The sequence below is a fragment of the Carassius gibelio genome, chromosome A7 (genome assembly GCF_023724105.1).
Source record: "Carassius gibelio isolate Cgi1373 ecotype wild population from Czech Republic chromosome A7, carGib1.2-hapl.c, whole genome shotgun sequence".
NCBI classification, from domain to species: domain Eukaryota; kingdom Metazoa; phylum Chordata; class Actinopteri; order Cypriniformes; family Cyprinidae; genus Carassius; species Carassius gibelio.
The window spans coordinates 38,353,955-38,378,501 of record NC_068377.1 but is presented as its reverse complement, the minus strand read 5'-3'; the positions used below and the strand labels follow the sequence as shown (position 1 = coordinate 38,378,501).

Sequence of the window (24,547 nt, the reverse complement as noted above, 5' to 3'; positions counted from 1 at the left end):
GGATCAGGAGAGAAATCTGCACAGGTCAAGCATCGTTTAAAAGCCAAAACAGATGAAGGACTATTATACTGTAGGAAGCATTATTATTAATTATGGACTATAATACTTATATATATGGACTTTCAACTCATTTGATGTTAAACACATCTCAATTATGGATTTGTTTCTCATAAACATGCAGTTTTTCATTTCACAAAGTGTTAACTGATGGAGTGCTGTGGATTATTGTGATGTTTTTATCAGCTGTTTGGACTCTCGTTCTGACGGCACCCATTCACTGCAGAGCATACTGAACAAGTGATGCAATGCTACATTTCTCCAAATCTGATGAAGAAACAAACTCGTCCTAATCTTACATGGCTTGAGGGAGAGGAAACTGTCAGAAATGTTTATTTTGGGGTGAGCTGTTCCTTCAAAAGTGATGGTTTTGTGTGTGTGTGTGCGCGTGTGTGTGTGTGTGTGCAGCTGGAGGGCGAGGCTGGAGATCAGTTCGAGGAGCAGGTGTCTCATCTGTGCAGTCAGCAGAGTCAAGCGCTGGAGCTCATCAAGAGCAAACAGCGTAAAGACCCTCGCTTCGCTCACCTCATACAGGTAAGACCTGCTCCAGGGCCCTGTGGTGCGTCTCCAGCCCCCCGTGACTCACGTGTGTGTGTGTGTGTGTGTGTGTGTGTGTGTGTGTAGGAGTGTGAGGCCAGTCCTCACTGTCGCAGGTTACAGCTGAAGGATCTGCTGGTGGCTGAGATGCAGCGCTTGACTAAATACCCTCTTCTGCTGGACAACATCATCAAACACAGCGAGCGTGAGTCCACACACACACACACACACACACACGTCAGGATCATGAGAACGACTGGCGCTAACCCTCCTCTGTGTGTTATATCTGTGTGCAGCGTCGTCTCCGGACCTGCCGCTGCTCCAGAGAGCTCAGGCCCGGTGTCGTGGTATACTGCAGGCGGTCAATGAGGTGGTCAGAGAGACGGAGCACCGGCATCGGCTCGGACAGTACCAGCGCAGGCTGGACCTGACGCCTCTGGAGCGGCTGGCCAATCCCCTCGCAGCACAGTTCAAGGTGAGAGCCGTCCCCGTCCCATCATCACTCACTCACAGTCACAGAGATCTTCATGCTGTCGCTTCTCTCTCAGAGCCTGGATCTCACCACGAAGAGGATGATCCACGAGGGGTCGCTCACCTGGAGGGTCAGCAAGGACAAGGCCATCGGTACAGATGTGTGACGCACACCGACACAGAACACAATCAAAGTGCAACTAATTCAAAATCACCAGTTACCATAGTGTCTGCTGAGATGCATTACTCCATACAGGAGCTTTTGCTACAATCCAGTAATGCACATTTATCTAAAGGCAGTTCCTTTCCTATGTTGACTTGTAGATGTGCAGTTTATATATAAAAATATATTATTCAATCATGCTGTGTTGCAATAGCAAAATATATATCACACAAATACATATACATAAATATACTTATACATTATATATTTGTGTCTGTATGTATTTCAAATATATTAAATTATATTTTATTATATTAAAATATCTTAACTTTTAAATTAAGTCATTTGATTAAATATATTATTTGTTATATTAAATATTAATACATTTTATTTAAATATTTTCTTTTCAATGTAACATTTTAAATATGATTATTAAATTTAATAATATATATTATATTTTTTCGTTTTCATTAGTGTAGGCAATGCTTTAGTAATTTTGTTGTTGTATTTTTTATTAGTAGGTTTATGTGTGTTGTTAATTTTTATTAAGCAAATCTATTTATTAGAAGTTCGATATTTATTGATAAAATCTGTTTTAGATTGAATTATTTTAGTAAATCAAGTGTTGCCTTAGGAAAGCTAAAATAAGTTGTTTTTCATTTTATATTTTGAGTTAATGTTAAATATTTTTAAATATTTTTTATTTAAGGAAAGTGTTTAATGGTTTGAGTGAAGTGTAATAGCACATATCTGAGCTCAGAGCTTGTAGACGTGAGATAACGTGTGTGTGATGTTTGGGCCGTCCCAGAGGTGCAGGCGCTGCTGCTCTCAGATCTGCTGGTGCTCCTTCAGAGGGGTGCAGACGAGCGCCTCGTCCTGCGCTGTCCGTCACGCTCGCTGGGCGGAGCTCCAGACCTCAAGATCCCCTTCTGCCCAATCCTGCGCCTCGACTCCGCCCTCGTCCGATTGGTTGCCACCGGTGAGAGTGGAAGCTTCACGAGCTGCTTCATGTTTTACGCTCACTGAGTGAACTCTGAATCTTCTCAATACACCCTTATTATTTAAAGTATTTGATGAACTCATTTCCGTCTTGCAGACAATAAAGCTCTGTACGTGATCAGCACGTCTGAGAGTCAGATCTACGAGCTGGTGGCCGGGACGTCGTCAGAGAAGAACACGTGAGTCTCCGCTCGGCCCTCATTGGCTGCTCGTGTGATTGACAGGATTGCAGCCAATCAGGGAGCTTTAATCATTCCTTCATGTTTCCTCACAGTTGGAAAGATCTGCTGGAGAAGACGATCGCTGCTGCCAGTCTAGGAGCAGGATCGAGCAAACAAGGATCGCCAGCGCCGTACGTCACACCATCAGCACACAAACACTGACATACAGCCGTATCATCACTAGATCTGATGAACTCACGTCTGCTCTGTTTCAGGTCCTCAGGTGTGCGCTCATCTGACAATGCTTTAGGTGAGAGCAGTGTGTGAACTGTGTGTTGTAAATGCCAAAATCAGGAAATCAAAAATAGCATATATACTACCATTCAAATTTTTGCTATAGAGGATGATTTAAATGGATCAAATGGTCATTATAAAGCAATACGTTTCAAATGCAATGCATCACCGTTTTTTCACAGAAATGAGAATCAGTGCGTTTTCAATACTGATGATGATCAGAAATGTTTGTTGGGCAGTAAGTCAGTATATTATGATGATTTCTGTATATCATGTGAATCTGAAGACTTTGTTCAACCGATATATCGGCCGATATTTGTCATTTTTCAAATAACTGCATCGGCTGATAACTTTTTCTGCTTGGGCGAAGTGTTGGAGGTGGGACTTTTATTTTGACGGCGCTGAGAGAGGAGGTGCCAGACACTTTCGAACAGTAGTACATAATGCAATTTCATACATTCAGTAAAAACAAACAATTCTACGTGTGCAAAACTGCTGAAATGAACAGTTACTGTGTAAAATATTCTTATTCATTCTAAAGGCTGAAGATTTTAGACATAAGTGATTTTCTTGGAAAGTGCACATTAATCTGAAGGTTTTTTATAATACTTCATGCATTAAATTGCACAACTAAGCTCAGACGTTTCCTGTGCTGTTTGATGTAAAATGCACCAGAAGTTCATGACATGATTTCCCCCGTGTCTCTCAGATGTGCTGGAGTCGTCCGTGTCTCTGGAGCAGGACTCTGTCAGTGATGATGAAGCCGCTCTCACACCAACAGACGGATCGGACACACACCATCATCAGGATGGAGACGGGTCCCCCCGAACCAAAGCTGCTGTAGCCGAAGCTGCTCTCCAGGACGGTGAGCCATTGTTTTCGCTTCGGAGATGGGAGTACATTTAATTGTCAAATTTAATGATACAAGAAAGTCTTAATTATAATTTCAGGAGGTCTTACATTTGAGGACAGGAAGATGAAAATTTTTACGGCTTAATGTGTGATTTCATGAAATAAACATGAGTGCTGCACATTTCAAAGTCAGGGAAAACCACTGTATTCACAATGTCTGCTGTTCCAAATGCGCCACCTGCTGGTAGAAAATGCACTTGCCTTTTCAGTTTTTGTTCAGACAAATTGAAAATCAATGTTTTTTAATTAATATAATAATTTATACTTTGATTAATTTTCTTATAAGTGGTTTAAAGGCTGAAATGTTAAGTTTATTTTATAAAACCTGTAGTTTGAAAACTTGTATCTGAACTATAAATCATGCTTTACAGCTAAATATGTTACTATACACTGCCCTACCCCACTCATATGGTATTGATTTTATTTGTGCAGCTCTTAAAAAGTATTAAATATGAAACTCTGGGAGATTAATCTGAAATTAAGGGTGAACCCTGAATCAAATCTTTTCATCTAAAGCAATTTTTTGTCTGAAGGAAACATTTACATAAGTTTCTAAATGGCTCTTTTTATGCTGTTTCAACTTGTTTCTCGCCATGAAAAGAGCCAAGAAAGCTGTAACCAAACACCTGTTATGAAGTAAAATAAATTAAAATAATAAATGTTGAAACTATTATAAATATGTATTTTTGTTAACTGAAATAGCTTATTTTACTTAAGGTACATATTAAATCGACAAACTTAATCACTGATTAGAATTCATAAAATTGACTAAAACCTATAAAAAAAAATACAAAAAAATTGAAATAATAAATAGTGTATAGATAATACTGGAATAACTCTGAAAGCACTTAATGAGAGGAATAGACCATTTCTGTCCAATCAGAAGTCAGTACCAACTATTTTGCTCCTATAGCTGATAAAACAAAACACAACACAGTTCAGCTCTTCAATATCTTGTTTACTGGCAACTTACAATGTTTTTCTTGTTTTCTCAGTGGAAACCCTCCGGCAGCTGATCTTCCGAGATCTTGAGGACGGGTGGAGTCAGGATTCAGATGACACGCCCACTAATGAGACGGCCAATGAAAGGAGTCCTTTGACCGACGGAGTGGGGGCGGAGTTCTCTGATCCCGCCCCCAGTGAGAGGCCCAGCCAATGGGGGGAGGAGTCTGTAGAAGCTCCGCCTGTAGAGGTGCCGCAGTCGCCCATTAAGGTGGTGAGGAAAGGTAAACACTCAGCACCATATTATATGATGATCATAGTTAATACTACAGTGATTAAAATCACATTTATCATCCAGTGTTTAGATTTAAAGGGATAGTTCACCCAAAAATTTTAATTACCCCATGATTTACTCACCCTCAAGCCATCCTAGGTGTGTATGACATTTCTCTTTCAGACAAATCCACTAGGAGTTTTATATATATATATATAAAAAAAAATGCCCTGGCTCTTCCAAGCTACATTATGGCAGTGAATTAGGGCTGGGCGATATGGAGCAAAAAATATATCTCGATATATTTTGCTATATCTCGATATGCGATATATATCTCGATATCTTTACAGGAAAAATAACCCCCCTAAAACTACTGCAAAAACAAATATGCCAAATATTACATGTTTAGGGCCCTATGAAACGTTTTATTTTTTTCTTCACCATATGCTTTATTGTTACCTAATTCTGTGTTTTAGCATGTGTAATTATTGAAATGCATAAAAACAACTTAATTAGTTTTAAAAAAATCTTAAAATAGCCTTATGTGAAATTTTTTCCCTTCAGAAATTCTGTGTATTTACATTTTTCTGGTTGTCAAATGAAGGCATAAAACATTTATTTAATTTATCTTTTAATTATTTAAAATTAAGCAAACTTTATTTTTTGGTAAACAAAGGGGATTTACTATTAAAAATAAAACATGGAAGAAATGTTGTGTGATTATTCCTTAAAAAAATATGTTCATTTCATTTTAATAATAGTAGTAGTGGGCTATGTACATTCTGCTGAACAATAGTAAAATATTTCTGCCAAATACTTTTATTTTGACGGGTTTACCTTTACAGTTCTGTGTATGTGATACTACAGTCTATGATGTGATATGAGCTAGTCTTACTCAAATCAAACGGTCAGATGCTCATGAAGTGACTCTCGGTGCAGTTCTGGAGATGTTCCTCATGTTTTCACATCTTTATCAGTGATAGGAAAGACGCTGAAATCACCGTAGCGTCACGCGCACTTCTGTGTGTTTAATGAATGAAGACGCGCTTCTGCGCCATTCGTTAACACAGACACGCAGAACATGCAGGATTCATATTTAAATAGACTTTTCCGGGTTAATATTTGCAGATATTAGTCTATATCGCGATTTGATTTAAGTGCATGACCTACTTTTGATAATTCATTCAAAATTTAACCAATTCCGTGACATTCCGCGTTAAACTGTAAATACCGTTTTTATGACTGGATTCCGTCCTCGTTTTCTGCATCGCGGAAATCATTGGGCCCTACGTTAGACATCTGCCTTCTGTTCGTCCTACGCCTTAAAACCAAAGTATCTCCATATAATGGAGCCAGTTGTCCTTTTGTTTTTAGACTTTGTTTTTTAGACTAGTTCCGCGAAGGGAGTGGGGACAAAAGCAAGGAGGCGGGGGCGAGCGAGCGAGCGGGGGCGAGCACAGCACAGAGAAGGCAAAGAAGCAAAGTGGCGGAATCAGAATTAAATATAAACAACATATCGATATATACGATATGTCAAAATCCATATCGTGTTTAAAAAATATCTCGATATATTTTAAATATCGAGATATCGCCCACCCCTACAGTGAATGGGTGTTATTTTTCAGTAGTCTAAAAGATGTCAAATAAAACGCATCCATTATTAGTATAAGCACCTCACACAGCTCCGGTTTGTTTACAGGAGCGAACGAAAACCAGTCTCCTCTTGGCTTAAATCAAAATCCTTCAACATTTTTCTTTACAAATCTTCGTTTTTTTTTATACTTCTCGCACGACAGCTAGCGGAAGCTACAGATTACGGTTTATAAAGTTTTAAATATTGATATTTTTCGTACAAAAAGCATCGATTCGCTTCAGGAGGCCTTCATTCACCCCCTGGACCTGTGTGAGTCGCTTAAACTATGGATGGATGCGCTTTATTTGATGTCTTTTGGACGATTGAAATATAACACACATTCACTTCCATTATAAAGTTCGGAAGAGCCAGAGTGTTTTTTTTAATATAACTCCTATTTGATTTGTCTGAAAGAAGAAAATCGTACACACCTAGGATGGCCTGAGGGTGAGTTAATCATGGGGAGATTTGAATTTTTAGGTGAACTGTCCCTTTAAATCTTCATTTCAGCTTTATTTTGAATAATGAAAATGTTTTTGATTTCTCTCTCTCTATTTTCAGAGAATTGAAGCGTTTGTCTCTTCTCTCCTCTGTCTCTGTCTGTCTCTCTGCATGTGCTCAGATCTCACTGTGATGAAGCTTATTTGATTTAACACGCTTCTCTCTCTCTCTCTCTCTCTCTCTCTCTGCTACTTCTCCACAACACACACTTTCTCTCTGTCTCTCTCTCTCTGCTACTTCTCCACAACACACACTTTCTCTCTGTCTCTCTCTCTCTGCTACTTCTCCACAACACACACTTTCTCTCTGTCTCTCTCTCTCTCTCTCTCTGCTACTTCTCCACAACACACACTTTCTCTCTCTCTCTCTCTCTGCTACTTCTCCACAACACACACACTCTCTCTCTCTCTCTCTCTCTCTCTCTGCTACTTCTCCACAACACACACTTTCTCTCTCTCTCTCTCTCTCTCTCTCTCTGCTACTTCTCCACAACACACACTTTCTCTCTCTCGTGTACTGCTGCTGTGGTTTCTTGTATTTGTCTGTCTCTAACTACACGCACACCTCTTTCTGCACTCCACTCTCTCTCTCACACACACACACACAAACACACACACACACGTCCTCTCGCTGTCTTTCACACACAGTTGTGGGTGCGGGCTGTTCTCTTCCTGATGACATCACCGATGATGTCACTGCTGGCCAGTCCTCTGGGGACGGAGGTGGGGCTAATGTTTATCATGTTATACCGCTGACAGATGCATTCTGGGCCGGTTTCCTGCAAACAATTGTGACTGGTCTCTAACTTCGTGGCTTGTTTTCAGTCTCGGCCGACTGTGAAATATAATCCGGTATGAGGTTTGGTTTCAGTTTTGGAAGCCGGTCCTGAATGATCTGGATGCAGTCTCTCTCTCTCTCTGCTGAGATCTTTGCAATGAGATGTGTATAAAGAATCATTTTTATAAACTTATTTTTAACTTATTTTTAATTAATTTTATTATTTTGTTGGTTTTTACTAGTAGTTGACTAATATGTTTTTCATACATTGTATGTAATATATTATAGGTCTGGGCGATATGACCCCCCCCCCCCCCCCCCAAAAAAAAATAAATAAATCATATCTTTACACTTTTGGTATTTGTATAACATTTTTGTATAAAAAATAAAGTAAATAAACAAAAGAGCACGAGTTAATTATTATATTTTGATGACCCCATTACTGCATAAAATACACTTACCACTGTACTAGGTTTAGAATTCATGATACGATTATTGTCTGTTTGTTCAAAATTATTATTATTTTTATTTGCTAAGTAGTAGAAATTGCTGCAGCTTTCATTTTTTTCTTTTTATTATCGGTCTTCATTTTTTATATTTTAATTTTAATTGTAGTAATTTTGTTTATTTTCAATTTTTTATTAGTTTAATCATTCTATTTATACTTTTATTAGTTTCCATATTCAGGTTTAGTACTTTAAATTTATCTGATTTTCATTTATTTCAAGTTTTCATCTTACATTTATATCTATATTGTTTATTTATTTTCAGCTTTATTTTAAATATATTTTTTTTTTCATTTTAGTATTTTAGGCTTAGATGAAAAGTACTATTTGTTTTCAGTTTTAGTAATTTTACTTAAAAATAACATTATTTTAAGTTAATTGGCCAGGCAACATTTCTATTTTTCATTAACTTTTCAGCTAATATTTAGATGAAATTGTATGCATTTCTATCAGTATTTATTTATTTTTCTCCACTTTACTCCAGTTTGATGTCTTTGTAAGTTTGTGTTTTAAGTGTTTTGTTAGCAATAACACAATGCTGTTGCTGTGCTGCGTCCAGGAAACATGTTTTATCTGGTCATGCCCAGAGAGGCGTCCAGCGCTCTCACAGACGAGAGCAGCACAGATGAGCTCAAAGACTCGGACGCGTCTCACAGCATCCATCAGACTCAGGACACGTCCTTCATCAGCGAGGAAGAGGAGCAGGAGACACCCTGTCTCTCTCCAGCTGACCAATCACTGACCGAGACCCTGAGTCACAGGGACAGACCCGGCCAATCACCACCGAGCCTCCAGCGTCATGTGATCAGAAACGTGGACGAGATCTTCAGCACCATGGAGGAGCTGATGAGGAAACTGCAGCACCTGCGGGTAACACACACACACACACACACACAGTACGGTCCTTCTGTTGTCTGCTGGTTATTATTAGGTTCGGTGTGTTTCTATATCTGTATCTGTGTATCTGATGTCGCAGGACATTGAAGCAGATCACTATAAACTCCTGAAGAAGTTAAGAAAGCCCCTTCCTGTGGATAAAATGTCCAGTGATTTTGTCTACAAGTCTCCCACAGCGGCCCGAATGCCGTCACTGGACCGCGGAGCTGGAGATGGTGAGGAGAACAGCCTCAAACTGTTGTTTAAAGGCCTTTTCACACTGAACACGTTTTTTTTTTTTTTTTTTTTTTTTTCAAACCTGTGTCAATTTTTTTTCGCCTGTAGTGTTCAATCCTTTGTAAAACTCACAAAGAGTGCATTTCAGACTTATAGAAACTAATCCACTTCAGGTCACAATTGGACATTAATACAAGCATTCAAATTGTTCCTCTTCCAATTTCTTTTTCAGGATTCTTTGATGAATGAAAATTTGAAAAGATAAGCATGTATTTAAAAGGAAGTCTTTTCTATCACTTCTTAACAATTGAACGCATCCTTGCTGAATAACCGTTTTAATTTCTCTAAAAAAAATTGAAAATAATTCACTGAACCCAATCTTTTGAACGGTAGCGTATATTGTTTATTTTAAATAAATGCTGCTCTTTTTAACTTTTTATTCATCAAAGAATTCTGAAAAAAAGTATCACAGCTTCCAAATAAATATTAACAGTTCCATAAAAAATCGTTTTGATCCCGAACTTTTGAAAAAAATCAGATGAAAAATGCATTGTTGAAGTGTGAATTAGCAGAATGCTAATTCAGTGTTTCATGCTCAGTGTGAAACAGCCTTAAGAGTTAAGTGCAGTTTTTAACGCACTTCAGCATGTTTAAATCAATTTCCCAGAGCAAGAAAATGTTCATAAAGTTTGTTATATTTAATATTTCTGTGTTGTTCGTTCAGGTAAAGAGGGCGTCTCGACAGAACCAGCTCAGCCCGAAATCCAGTCCACTGGTTTCTGATGGTTTACACTGGACCTGAGAGAGGACTTTCATCTCGCACACACAGACTCACACAAACACACACTCCGCACTCTATGATGTAGCCCCTTCCCAGCATGCCTTGCGCCTGGAAGCTCCGTCCAGGCTAAATTATGTGTTGTTTGTGTCAATAAGAAATTCGTGTCTGGGGACGGACGACACTTCGGCCAGCGCTGAGAAAAGAAAGGACGAAAAAGAAAGTGAGGATTGTAGTAGCGCATTCGAGAGAGAGAATGAGATGTTATTGACGAAGAACGTAATCGTGAAGAGATGCGCGAAGAACAGGAAAAATGCAAGTGGAAAGTGAACTATCGCGGCTGAAGACATGACTCTGTTCTACGAAGGAAACCGAGCACTTTACCTGCTGTTCGTCTGTTCCTCGTCAGGAAACTCGTGAATCCAAACGGGCGACGTGTCTGCCGTGTATATCGCGAGTCGCGTCTGTTTACGGATAAACTGCGTTGACAAATTCAGGTTCTTTTGCACTGGGACCCCTGTGGAAATACACATGGGTGGGAGGAATAAGGACGTCTCATGAAATCCCTGTTCGTTCGTTAATATCGTAGCTTGTATTTCATCGCGTAACACTATGCGAAGAAAAAAAAGGAAGGAAAACTAAAAAAGATGAAGGTTTTATTTTGAAGATTTGTGCTCCAATATCAAACGAACGTACGTTTGTTCGGTTTCTACTCACAGTTTAACACTATCGCACAGTTCGTAACTGGAATCCTGTTTGTATCGTAACAGAAAAAAAGGGGCGTGTCTGTGAATTCTGACATCATGTCATGTGACCTGCAAGCTGACACATTTGTATTACGTGTAAATACTGTGAACTCTTGTCGCTCTTCGTTTGCGGTAGTTCATTCGTAGCTCAACGGGTGCTTGAAATACAAATGAAGGGATCGGGAACTCTAATAAAATAAAACATAAAAATAACGCGACTTTGCGTTTGAAACACAAGCGTCTTTATAAGTATTTAACTTGTACACCTAACCTGCCAAAGGAGGATTGTTACCTCACCTCCTTTTAAAGTTTGTTAATTTTTCGTATTTTTTATTTTAATTGTTTTTGCGAGTTTATGTGTGAGTGCAGAACATGTTTAACGCGGATTGAATTCGGCGGTGATTGCTTGTACCGATAACTACTGTTAACTCAGGTGGAGAAATGTTAGACGTGATTTCTCTCGTTAGCTTTAACTCTTCCCATCGTGACTGGTTCCCCGTTTCATTCCTTCATCGTTCTACATTAATTCATGCGGCTCGACAATTTGTACGCTGCACAACGAAGAAACCCATACTCGTGCGAACTACTGAACGTAAAGGTTTGTTTTTATTTTTATTGACATTGACTCATGTAATATAGTTGACTGCCTGTTTTATATGTTCATTTTCTGTAAAGCTCTAGTCATTTCTTTAATTTTATTTTTTTGTAGATACGACAAACGAAAAGATGTGTAAATTATTTTCTCTTCCTCTTTTTAAAAATGGCGCGATTGTTAGATGCACAGAAGGAAAATGGAAACCCATGTTAAAACTCATTTGTTTTGTGGAATTAAAAATGAAAAAAAAAAATTAATTGTGCAGTGTGTTTTTGGTGGTGAATTTTAAGAGGTTTCTAGTATTCAAAACCTGCCCGGACCGATTTTCTTCTCACATTCCAGTAATTTTATCTCTTAATAGGGAATGAAAGGCTGCTTTGGAATTTGATATAGCTTTTGAAAACAGATTGAAAGCATGAAAATTGATATCTGTCAATATTGTTGGGAGCACTAATGATATATAGCATGAAAACGAATAGTGTTTAAGATTTTAGAAGTTTTTTTTTTTTTTTTATACAGGAATGCAGTTTGTATTGAATTTGCTCGATTTCCATTTTTGGTGTATGGATATTTTATATATTATATAGCATTATTTTTTAAAAGGCTGATGTCAAGACTGGAATTATATAAGGATTAATCTTTTTGAACTGATGTTTTTTTCTGGAAGAGAGTCATAAATGTCAGAGCAGGGCAAGCCATCGCTTGTTTTATTACATCCTGTAATTTTATACAGTGAATTAATTACTATTTCAGTTGGCCAAAAGCACACTTTAAATGTTACCTTTTAGATTTTTGCTCTTTTGAGAATCACATTTTGCTGCTGTTTATATTCTTCTGATAAGTTTGTGAGAAGAGTAGTGTTAAATGCATAGAACATATATATATATATATATATATATATATATATATATATATATATATTATAGTCTACAAATAGCAAAACAATTGACTGATGTCAAATCTCAAAGATTTCAAAAGTAAACAAACCCATATGTTCAAACAAATAACAAATTCTAAATAAAGTTCCAAAAGTGATGTCATTCCTACATGTTTTCTCAGTAAGTTAATGTGGTTCCCATGACCAGTGTGTGTGTGTGTGTGTGTGAGAGAGAGAGAGAGAGAGAGAAGGCGGAGCAGGATCGTGGGGGCGGTCGGGTAAGTCGGGCGTCCATTCGGGGCGTGTATCAGCTCAGGTTTGAATGAAGACGGAAATATGTGAGTTTCTGTGAGAGAAAAAAAAAAAAGAAGAAAAAAGAAAAGCCCGGACGAGGAGTAGAGGCGCAGCCAGAGAACATTTCACATCCACTGATCCGAAGAGATTCAAGAAGAGGATTTACTCACCTGCAAAACTGTGAGTTTACGAAGAGAAGAGGGTCGTTTCTTCTTGTTTTGTATCTTGTGGATTATTGTTCCTGGAAAAGAGATCGAAAGAGACGAGTGGAAGCGGCTGGTGCATGTATCATTCACGGGATGCAGAGAGTATCATCATACTTCCGTTTTAAAACATGTTCTTATTAATATCTCTTTTGGATTGGTTTCTAGTTAAGTAAGTTTAGTGTTGCATGAGAGGTTTGAAGTAAAACAGTTGGCCGTGAATCTATCGTGGACTTTGCATGTAAATGCATGTTGAAGGATCATCTTTCATTGTTGTGGGCGCTTCTGATTAAGTTTTTGTGGAGCAGTTTGTTTCGCTTATTTCGGACTCCTCTTTGTGTTCAGAGATCCGCAAATTCAGCCGTTTGGAAGAAAATGTACAGCTGGTTGTAGCCTGATACGTTTTGTGTGTTGAATCTCTTTTTGTAACCACAGTCAATAGTTTGAAACTGCAAGAAAGTATTGTTTTTTTCTCTCTCTCTCTCTCTCTCTGTTTGGAGGATAATGATTCATTGTAGTGAATCGATTCGTTCCAGTAACCGATTCGTTCGGATTCCCTACCAGAAGTCTTCTTGCGTTTGATTTATGTTTTTGTGGTTTATCTATATTTAACTAGTTATTTTAACAGGTGTTTGTTTATGATTCCAGTACACCACATATCACGCATTCTAGGGATTTACGAATGTGGAAGGAATCTGTTCATCTGAATGATCACTTTGAATCGGTTCAATAGAATTAATCGTTGTCCAGTCAGGCACCGCTGATGATAATTATTCACTGGATGCTGTTACACTAATGATTGTAAGTAGTGTGAATACAATGTATAAAACATTCATACAATCACTATATATAACTTTTGAGATTTTAGTTTTTAATCGTAAGCGTTTTCCTCGAAACTAAAATAATTGCATAGTTTTTCCATCTGAACTTCATGATTTTCACATTTTGAGTGCATAATCGTACAACAAACATGCGAGTTTTAAAAGTAATTTGTTTGCTTATTGTTTGTATTTCGCTTTCTAAAGCGGTATCGAGACCTCAATAAGAAATGCCCGTTCTACTTAATATGTAATTGCGGGTTTTGTTGCAAATTGTTTATTATTATTTACGTGTAGAACGTAGACAAACTCGACATATTTGTTTCTTAGTTTTGTTTGGTTTCGTTGTATCTAGGTTACGGTGTCACGTCAAGTATGGTCGCATGAAGGCCCGAAAGCCTCGGACTCTCGTAGCCACAGTCGGCGGGGTCTCGCGCATGTCACGCGGCTGTGATTGACGCCGCTAGTCCGAGGCTTTGAGGCCCGCGCGGAGCGATGAGCTCAGATGTCTCATGTGTCGTCTCCCTGGAGACTGTAACCCGAGCACTGCATCGAAACACTTAATGGACGCTCATTTTAAAACAGTTAGACATTCACAGTATGCTTTCCATTCTTCATAAACGAAAGTAGAGAGTAGGTGATTTGTTTTAGTCTTAATTTGGTGCTTGCAATGTGTCTTGTGACACTTGAACATGTGTTTGTTCAACTGTGTTGTTGTTTAAATAGGTCAGATGAGATCAGGAATAATGGGTAACTGTATACGCAGGCCTAATCCACACCTGGGACCGTTGTGTGTTCATAAATCACATCTGCCACGCCTCACCTCTCCTCAACACCCATCACTGCAGCTGCCGAACACGTCCACAACGAATACCAGATCAACTTCTGCTCCTCTACAGTAAAACTGTCCTGGAGTCATATCACTGAGAGCACACGCACAACTCAGAGACGTCTATTTGATGTCTGCATTACATCTGCAAGACAGATTTTGTTTGAATATATCAGGAAATATCCTAGCAGATTTCAAATAGACATTTAGAAAATGTCTATAAGATGTTTATGATTTATAATGCATGTAAAACTCACATCTTAAAGACATCTATCAGATGTTTGTACCCCACAGATGTTTTCCAGATGAAGTGATCTTTAACAGACGTCTCCTGGGAAAGCCCTTTTCTTTTCTAGAACTGGAATAATGTCCATCGTATCACTTATTGGCCATACACTGATTCATATCTATACATTTAAGTTTCAGGTTGTTTTGCTCATCATATCTGAATCTGAAGTGTTTGTGAGCGGATCCCACATCGACACAAGTGCTGCTTCCCAGGTGTAAGACAGATTTTGATAGCATGAAGGTTTATCTTCTGTAACAAAGTATGAATCAGATCATGCAGAACCAAATTGGGTTAGTCTCAATCTTTCATAAAAGTGCTTTTGTAAAACATTGATACCAAATCAGAGCCAATTCTGCTGTATGGAGAATTTAAAGAGGCAGACGAGTGTGTGCTTAGAATAAACAGACAATATCTGTGATATTTTGAGCAGTTTAATGAGTCTGATTCAACTTTAGGAAGTGTTACCCAATAATTGCCATATTTTCCAAAAGTCCCACGTGAATAAGTTGCACGGGTCAAAATTGCATCGAGGAAAAAATGTTTACGAAATATTTCAGTTCTCCTCACTTCACAAAATCCTCTCAATTTAATGGAAAGCAGAACAAAATGCTAATGAGCTCTGAGATGAGTTATAGCATGTTTAAGATGATTAAATCATGGCTTGTAGTCTAAAAATGTATGTATTGTGATATCCAGCGGCGCTTGAGGGTCTCCTCAGACTGATGGGTGACACATGTTCAGGATCCGTCCGTACGGGACAGATGGTGTCTTCAGCTCTGTAAACACCACACACACACACACACACACAAACACACACACACACACGTCTCACATGAGTCCTGTTAGGAGACAGAAGTGTGAGTGCTGGCTCTTATTTAGATAATCAGATCGAGCTGTTACCTGTCTGCTGATGAAGATGATGCAGGAATAGACCCAAAAATAGTTCTTTCTTCACACTGGTGTGTTTCATTCGTTCATATTCGGTGGATGTGTAAAGGTTAGGGGGCCATAAACCCCCCCGACCCATCACACATTCATTCCCATAGCAACATCCAAGCTCAGTTGCCGTGGAGATGCCAGGCGACGGCTGGGGAATGTGTGTGTGTGTGATGGGGTTTTTATGGAGATGCTGAAGTCTTTGTGCGGGACGCTCGGCTGAGATTAGTTGAAGAGTTGTGTTTAAGTGTTTCAGAGATCTCTGTCCAGCTCAGCAGCGGTCTCTGAGGTTATTTCAGACTGGTGAGTGCTGATGGTGTGTGTGTTTGTGAGGTGTCTGAACACCACGGCCGTCGTTCATTCACACGAGCAGAGCCAGGGTTGTGTTGCTGAATGAGACGGTCTACGTGAGCGTGATTTAAACACTTCTTCTGCAGTCTGTGTTTCACAAATGAAGACGTGTTTGTACATGGAGGTCAAGTGTTGGGTTTCGGGTGTGAATATGAATGAAATTAGGGCGGCGTTGTTGAAGAAAAACACGATACTCTCCAGTTGTGTTGGGGAATTTGACCTACATGCTTCATTTTCAAACTGCTCCAAATACTGGTTGAACTATTCATTTCTCCTTAAAATTTGGTGATTATTTCTGAATTCGGGTCATGAATGTGTGCATGCAGATGTTTTTTGGGAAGTCTGAACAAAAATGGCAGATGTTGTATTGAGCACTATTGGTTTGCATGCAGTTTCACAGAAACTAGTGCTTTAGAAAACACTGAAGAGTCAGGTAAAGCAAACAGAAAACTGGAACTAGACAAACACTAACATATGAAATGCAAATGTAAGACACAAAGTTTCCTCATGGAATCACATGGAAACCAGTTTGGATAAATGTGACCTATAAAGTCTCAGTACTCAGTTGTTTGAGCATATCAGGGAGGTAAAATCATGGTATATGCAGTATGTAATTCTTTAAGTGTCTCTGAAGCGGCGTGTGTTTGTGTTTGAGCTGAACCGGTGTGAGATGTTGACGTGTTGAGTGTTTCCTCACAGGGCCGTCCTCCTCCTCTCCGTCAGCCTCCAAGATAGATTCTCTCAGGAGTAAAGTGGAGCTGCTGAAGCTGCCCTTGAGTCTGTCGTCCAAATCCATCTCAGAGCGCAAGACTCGGCTGGGCGGAGCCACAGAGCGCTCCAGGGGCGGAGCTGGGGCCCACAAACCCCGCCCACCGGCCCCAGACATGGACAACGAGTCGCAGTACTCGGGCTACTCCTACAAGTCTTCACATTCACGCAGCTCTCGCAAACACAGGTGCACACCCATCACACACATAACAAATCAATCAGTCCAGTCAAAGTTTTTCTTTTTTTCTTTCTTTCAAACTTCTACAAACAAAAGACCGCAGAGTTTAGCTCAGTAGTTTACATGTCGTGTGTGTGTGTGTGTGTGTGTGGTTCAGGGAGCGCAGGGACCGGCATCGCTCCAAGAGCAGAGACGGCAGCAGCAGAGGAGATAAGTCTGTGACCATCCAGGCCCCCGGAGAGCCCCTGCTGGACGCCGAGAGCACACGAGGAGACGAGCGGGTCAGTAACACACCACACTGACCACGAGGTCTGAAGAACCAAATAAATGATATTCTCAAAGCACTTAGTCAATATCTTGTTTTTAATGGTGCTGTGCATAGATACAGTGTAAAACGTCTCATGACTGTCACTGTACACAGATATAGTTTCCTTAGACTGCATTTTATACTTAAGAATTAATTTAGCTTAGTTGTTTTGGCAATTTTATTTTATTTCTGTTCTTTCAGTTATTTTTAATAATTATATTTTGGAATTAATTTCAGTTTCACTCATTTTAGGTTCATCTGTAATTTTTGTGAGAAGTTGTTTCTAATTTTTATTAAGCTGTTTTATTAATTTTAGTAATTTAACTCAAAACACTTGCCTGAAAAAAGTGTTTTTTTTTTTCTTTCATTTTCTTTTTTTTTTCTTTTTCTATGTTATCTGTTTTAGTATTTCATAGTTTTTCATCTAATGTTTATTTTATTTTTGATTTAATCTCTTTTTTTTGTGGATGTTTCAGTCATTTTATGTATTCTTTTTTTCTTTCTTAAATTTTGTATTAGTTTTAGTGCTATAACTTAAAGAATAGAAGTGTTGCTTCGGTGAGTTTAATCCTCATGTGATTTATCAGGATAAATCTCTCTCTCTCTCTCTCTCTCTCTCTCTCTCTCTCTCTCTCTCTCTCTCTCTCTCTCTCAGGATGATAACTGGGGCGAGACCACGACGGTGGTGACGGGGACGTCGGAGCACAGCGTGTCTAACGAGGACCTGACGCGTGCGTCTAAGGAGCTGGAGGACTCGTCTCCGCTGGAGTGCGGTCGGTTCGTGGGGCCGGTCCTGAGCGGTGTTCTGGGTGTGTTTGCGCTCCTGACGCCCCTGGCCTTCCTGCTGCTGCCCCAGCTGCTGTGGCGGGACGCTCTGGAGCCCTGCGGGACCCCTTGCGAGGGCCTGTACGTCTCTCTGGCCTTCAAGATGCTGGTGCTGCTCATCTCGTCCTGGGCTCTGTTCCTGCGGCCGCCCCGCGCCACGCTCCCGCGCTTCTTCGTCTTCCGCTGCCTGCTGATGGCGCTGGTCTTCCTGTTCGTGGCCTCGTACTGGCTCTTCTACGGCGTGCGTGTGCTGGAGCCCCGCGAGCGAGACTACAGGGGCATCGTGGGATACGCCGTGTCTCTGGTGGACGCGCTGCTGTTCATCCAGTATCTGGCGCTCGTGCTGCTGGAGGTCAGGCACCTCAGACCCGCCTTCAGCCTCAAGGTGGTGCGCAGCACTGACGGAGCCAGCCGCTTCTACAGCGTGGGACACCTCAGGTACAGCGGGGCTGAGCTCACATGTGTGCACCCTGTAATACAGCAGTGAGTGATGACCGGTGCTCTGTGTGTGTGTGTGTGTGTGTGTGTGTGACAGCATCCAGCGGGCAGCGGTGTGGCTCCTGGATCACTACTACACTGATTTCCCGGTCTACAACCCTGCTTTACTCAACCTGCCCAAGTCCGTCCTGTCCAAGAAGATGTCTGGCTTCAAGGTGTACTCTCTGGGAGAAGGTACTCCTCGTCTTCATCGGGTCATGGCCGCTCTGGGCGAGTGAGAGGTGTTCATGTCCTTTGCTCTCTTCTCTTCTCCAGAGAACAGCACTAATAACTCGACGGGGCAGTCTCGGGCGATGATCGCCGCCGCCGCACGCAGACGGGACAACTCTCATAACGAGTATTACTACGAGGAGGCTGAGATGGAGCGCAGGGTGCGGAAACGCAAGGCCAGGTCAGAGTCCTGACGACAAACCAAAGAGATCCTGGGTCAATCTCTCTGAACTGAAACTGTGAACAGTTACTGCTACACTACTGACTGTCTAATCAATAGAGGAAACTCATTAAAAGAAGAAAGTGTTATGAAAATAGTCCATGCTGAAAATCTTACTTATGCATGTTATTTAATAATTGTTTTCTTTTAATATATATTATTTAAGCTTAATTCAATATTTAATATCAGTATAATCATTAAATATATTCATACAAATCCTCCCTTTCATTAAATCACAAATATATTTATCTGCATGAACAACTGATCCATTCTGTTAAATAGATTTTTTTTTATTTTTTTTTTTTATAATTGAACAAGTAAGCATTTATGTAAATGGATAAATAACACTAAACATTTGCAATTTTTTTTTTATAATTTAATAATATTTTTTTTAAATAATTATTTTAAATAAAGTTTTTTAATAATAAATGCTGAAAAACTTGTGTATAAATTTTTTTAATTTACAAAGTTTATTATTTTTAATTATTTCATTTTTATTTGTATTCCACTTATTTTATTTATTATTTTAATGTTTTTGTATTTTATTTTTTTATAAATGTTCCTATTCTTTTGTTGGAGTGTACTGTGACCAGCACAATACAGACCAGACTCTTGTATCTGCGGTGTCAGTTTGCTCAGAGCTGTGTTTCCTCCTCCAGGCTGGTGGTGGCAGTAGAGGAGGCCTTCACTCACATCAAGCGGCTCCAGGAGGACGAGGCGTCGTCGCCCAAACACCCTCGTGAGGTGATGGACCCTCGAGAGGCGGCCCAGGCCATCTTCGCCCCCATGGCTCGGGCCATGCAGAAGTACCTGCGCACCACACGCCAGCAGCCGTACCACAGCATGGAGAGCATCATCACACACCTGCAGTTTTGCATCACGCACAACATGACGCCCAAGGTGTGTGTGTCTGTGTGTGTGTGTGTGTATGTGTCCAGAGTGCAGTGCTCCATCCACCCATCACATACTGTCCGTGCACTATATTAGCAGATCTTATATCCCAGGCATGACCTGTCACTTTGTAATGTCTAGAGTTAACAGTGAGTAACATGGTTAGGATCGCTCTCTTTCTTGACTCAACTGCTGAAACTTCAGATTGTTTTGTCACAGAACTGGATTAAATGAGTTAGACACCACACGCTGAGTCAGATGTGCATCAGTGAGGTCAAGAGATGCAAATACTACATCTGTGAATACTGTTCAGCATTCTGTAGGGAATTGTGTTATTTGATTTTTTAATTATTTTTGACATTTTAGCAAAAAAAAAAAAAAAAAAGATTTTAATATATATAAAAAAAATGTATAGTAACAATCACTTTTTGTTATAATATATTTTTTATATTAATGTTCTTTAATATAAAAGTATAAATATAGAAGCTGTGTTTCATTCATTTTTTTTTTGTATATGGGTAAATTATGTGTAACATTAGCATAACATTTATTATTTTATTTAATATATATTATAATAATTTAATTATTTTAACCTTATTTTTAGTAAGTAACAAACAAACCATTCAGGCCTTTTCTTTAATTGTGTTCATGTCTTTATGTTAATTATATATATATATATTAGGGCCGGGACTTTAACGCGTTAATTGAGATTAATTAATTACACACAAAATAACGCGTTAATTAAGATTAATTAATTACAGAAAAAAAAAATCACGCATTTTTAATAACTTATTTTTGCACCGCGGAACGTTTCTCACTGGATGAGTTTCGGCAGACCGATTATACTGGAGCACCAACTAGCGTTCGCTTATCACTGCAGCACATGATCGAACCTCAAGTATCACCTCAACGCAAAACATATAGCAGCTGGCGTGGACTTTACACTTTATGTTGAACTATGTATTATTTTGTTGGTGCAACAGTTTATGTTGAACTCTTTATTGTTTTGGCCAAGGTTATTGAGAGTTGGACTTAGTATGTTATGGCCTCTGAAGCAACAGAGAGATGTTTTCTAAAAGTCAGGGTTTCCAATGTTCTGAATGTACTTGACAGTATTGTGTTTTACTTAAAAAACTCTTTACAGAAGGTTCCAGCACCTATAAGCTTCCTGAATTTCTGAAATGTACTATTTTGAAATTGTTTCTAAATATGCTATTGCTACACTTCATGGCAAAAATTGCACTGGTCTGCTAGACTTGGTTGAACAAAAATAAACAATATTTTGTTGCTTAAGCTTATGTATTCAGTCATTATTCAATGGTATACTATAAATCCATGTGAAAAAAATGACTTCTCACTGTTCTCAGATCAAATATTTATATGCGATTAAAATGTGATTAATTTTGATTAATTAATTACAAAGCCTCTAATTAATTAGATTATTTTTTTTTATCAAGTCCCGGCCCTAATATATATATATATATATATTAGATAGATAGATAGATATAGATATATATATAGATAGATAGATAGATAGATAGATAAGGCATAATGTGGCCAAGACCTGTTGTAGTTTATATTTTACATCCTTTTAATGGTCAATATTTAATTTTTTTTCTCACCAGTTTTAATCAGCTCAGTTCACTGTAAATGGTCCTGTGGTGTAAAAGAGTCATTTTAAAGGGGTCATATGATGTCAAGTTGTCCTTTCTATCTGGATTAGTTTCATCTCTTAGTCACATCTCTATATCACGATGTGGAAATATTTGTGTAATGCCGCCCAAATGTTCACGCAAAGAAAGGAGACGTGTTTCAGTAACAGTTAGTGTTGAAGCAGTCGTGTCAGAGAGATGTGTGTGGATGTAGGAGAAAGAACAAACACTTTATTTGTTCTTCTGAAAGTAGATCATTTAGGACTCTTTAAAATTACTTCCAACAGAACAGAAACACATTTTATGGATGACCGTTTCGTGAATCTTGAAGAGGAGGTCATTCTGACTTTGCTAGGACAATCTGAATCAGCTACTGGAAGTGTGTTTTCTTATTAGTTTAACCATTTGCTATTGAATCTTCAAATGCTGAGTTTTGTGTGTGTGTGTGTGTGTGAGAGAGAGAGAGACGGTCACACAATAGTGTCAGCTGTCTTAACCGTCTGTGGCTTGTGTACCACAAACGAGCTTCATCACTGTGTGTGTGTGACTCAGTTTCACCATCAGCTCAAGCTGAAAGAGGAACTAAGGACATTATTAACTGTCTTTACTCTTATTATGAAAGATGAAGCTCATGATTAAGGAAAGGGGCGTTACATTCACAATGCACTGGGTCAGCTGGCCAATCAGAGCAGGCTGTGCTTGTCAAGGGGAGGGGCTTAGTAGAGAGGCGGGGCATAGAGGACCTACAGTAATGTACAGTATTTGAAAAGTAATGTGTTTTGAACATTAAAGCATGTCTGTTACACCAAATACACACAATAATCACATCATATGACCCCTATTAAAACACTTCTACAAGAAGTCCAGTGTAAAGATCACAGGATGCAAATAATCAAGCGTGTGTCCTCTCTGTGTGTGGTTCAGGCGTTCCTGGAGCGGTACCTGGCCCCGGGGCCCACCGTGCAGTACCAGCGAGAGAAGGCCAGCAGGGGGCGTCAGTGGACGCTGGTGAGCGAGGAGCCGGTGACCTCATCGCTGCGGCAGGGTCAGGTGTTCTCCCTGCGACGCCTCGACTTCTCTCTGGTGGTCACCGTCACCCCCCTCCCCTTCCTCACCCTGGGGGAGGAGTTCATCGACCCCAAGAGCCACAGGTTCGTGATGCGGCTCCAGTCAGAGACCTCAGTGTGAGAGCCGTCTCAAGGACTCCACCGCTCCACTTCTGTCAGACATCACACTACTGCTCTCGAGACGTCTGGAGGACTAACACTTCTAGCTGTGAGTCTAACACTTGTCTGGATGAGCTCAGTGCTGCACAGTATATAAATACAGACGATTCACCAGCAGTCATGATCATTACTCTGAGGTGATGAAACACTACAAGGATGTAGCGGAGCGATCAAGTGCTTTACTCTTTATAAGAGCTCACCAGAAACAGTCTGTAACTCGAGCTCGCTCTCCATCGTGAATGTTTTTAAGATGTGCTGTATCTTTATTTGAATGAATCGAGAGGCCTTTATATATCATCCGTTTATGTTGAAACACATTCTGTACACCAGCACATTCTGTCGTAGATGACCAATCAAATGTGAGCTTTACAGAAAATGCACAAACATGAATGTGTTCGCTGTGCCTCAGTGCAGGTTTAAGGACGATGAGTCCCTCCTGTTTCTTTAACTGGTGTGCCAGCTTTAGGTCCCTGTTGTCCCACTCACTTCTTGTATAGAAAGGATCTGAAACAATGTGGCTCTCTGACCGTTTCACCTTTAGGCCTGATGCATGTGGGCGAGCGATGCAGTTTTGTACTTTTGTTTTTTTTTTACTTTTTATCACTTTTGTATGGAAGCTAATCTTTTAACATTTTCTCTCAAGAAATTGTTTGTTGTAAAGAGATTTGTAGATTTTCGGTTATTATTGTGTGAAGACTGTTTTTGGCATCTGATAATTTTAGAACTAAAGATGTTGCAGCTTTTTGTAATAAATGATGAACTCGACTCTAGTGTTGGAGAGTTTGGCTCGTGTTTATAGACGCATGTATGAAGCGCAGTGTCTGATAACAGGATGTGGGTGGGTTTTTTGTTTTCTGCTTTTCTGGACACCAATTTCCAAAAGCCCCCTCAAATAACAATTGATTTTAAAAATGGTGCTATTAAGAAAAAAAAATCCTTTAAAAATCAGTTTCTATCAAGTTAAATATTTGAGAAAGTGCTTGGCATACATTCATTATAAAAAGCCCTTTGTGAAAGTTGATGGAAGTATAAATTCAATTGAGAAATGTCTTGTTTTTTTTTTTTTATTATTATTTTAGCTGATTAACCGTCTGGTGCCATTCAGTCTTTTTGACCCTTTTTTTGTTTTTAAGAATTTGTTAATGGTACAAACATTGTTTTTATCACTTGTGTGAATGAATACACACACACACTCACACATGAACATGATTCAAAAAGGTTAAATGGTAGGCTAAAAAGGTAAAAAAAATACCTGCTCTGAATTTTTTTTTTAGCTTTTTTTTGTGTGACATCAACCTGAAATTTGGTGTGTGATATATAAATTTATATAAAGTACAGACCAAAAGTTTGGAGACATTACTATTTTTAATGTTTTTGAAAGAAGTTTCTTCTGCTCATCAAGCCTGCATTTATTTAATCAAAAATACAGAAAAAACATGTAATACTGTGAAATATTATTACAATTTAAAATAACTGTTTTTACATTTATTATACTATAAATTATCATTTATTTCTGTGATGCAAAGCTGAATTTTTAGGATCATTATCACATGATCCTTTAGAAATCATTCTAATATGATGAATGCTAAATATTTTTGCAGAACATGATACTTTTTTAGGATACTTTGATGAATAAAAAGAAAAAAAAAATTACTGACCCCAAATTACTGACCAGTAGTGTAAATTGTTATTACAAAATATTTATATTTTAAAAAC

General features: G+C 39.1%; 2 protein-coding genes across 12 annotated transcripts in view; both read left to right on the top strand.

The window, feature by feature from the left end:
* arhgef11 (Rho guanine nucleotide exchange factor (GEF) 11) overlaps positions 1 to 11,538 on the top strand; it is a 29,415-nt gene extending 17,877 nt beyond the window's left edge. For 5 of the 10 annotated variants that reach the window (XM_052602866.1, XM_052602863.1, XM_052602864.1 and 2 more), the window contains 14 exons: positions 466 to 591; positions 682 to 799; positions 891 to 1,069; positions 1,143 to 1,218; positions 2,037 to 2,207; positions 2,325 to 2,406; positions 2,502 to 2,579; positions 2,664 to 2,698; positions 3,392 to 3,547; positions 4,590 to 4,820; positions 7,592 to 7,666; positions 8,787 to 9,097; positions 9,204 to 9,339; positions 10,065 to 11,538. In XM_052602866.1, coding sequence (XP_052458826.1) covers positions 466 to 591; positions 682 to 799; positions 891 to 1,069; positions 1,143 to 1,218; positions 2,037 to 2,207; positions 2,325 to 2,406; positions 2,502 to 2,579; positions 2,664 to 2,698; positions 3,392 to 3,547; positions 4,590 to 4,820; positions 7,592 to 7,666; positions 8,787 to 9,097; positions 9,204 to 9,339; positions 10,065 to 10,123 — 1,833 coding nt within the window. In that variant the 3' untranslated portion in view covers positions 10,124 to 11,538. Of the gene's footprint in view, positions 1 to 465; positions 592 to 681; positions 800 to 890; positions 1,070 to 1,142; positions 1,219 to 2,036; positions 2,208 to 2,324; positions 2,407 to 2,501; positions 2,580 to 2,663; positions 2,699 to 3,391; positions 3,548 to 4,589; positions 4,821 to 7,004; positions 7,667 to 8,786; positions 9,098 to 9,203; positions 9,340 to 10,064 lie in introns of those variants that run through there. The other 5 variants (XM_052602868.1, XM_052602867.1, XR_008184463.1 and 2 more) reach the window with 4 other exon arrangements.
* A 1,070-nt stretch (positions 11,539 to 12,608) lies between these two features.
* Positions 12,609 to 23,601, top strand: LOC128017459 (vang-like protein 2). 2 transcript variants are annotated; one of them, XM_052602859.1, is made up of 8 exons: positions 12,609 to 12,810; positions 16,756 to 17,011; positions 17,160 to 17,283; positions 17,965 to 18,572; positions 18,670 to 18,806; positions 18,888 to 19,023; positions 19,722 to 19,962; positions 22,530 to 23,601. In XM_052602859.1, exons 2-8 carry the CDS (start codon positions 16,941 to 16,943, stop codon positions 22,791 to 22,793), a joined length of 1,581 nt encoding a protein of 526 aa, XP_052458819.1. In that variant the 5' UTR covers positions 12,609 to 12,810; positions 16,756 to 16,940; the 3' UTR covers positions 22,794 to 23,601. The 2 variants fall into 2 exon arrangements, with proteins under 2 accessions (XP_052458819.1, XP_052458820.1); XM_052602860.1 differs by lacking the exon at positions 12,609 to 12,810 and having other exon boundaries at positions 17,169 to 17,283.
* The last annotated feature ends 946 nt before the right edge of the window (positions 23,602 to 24,547 follow it).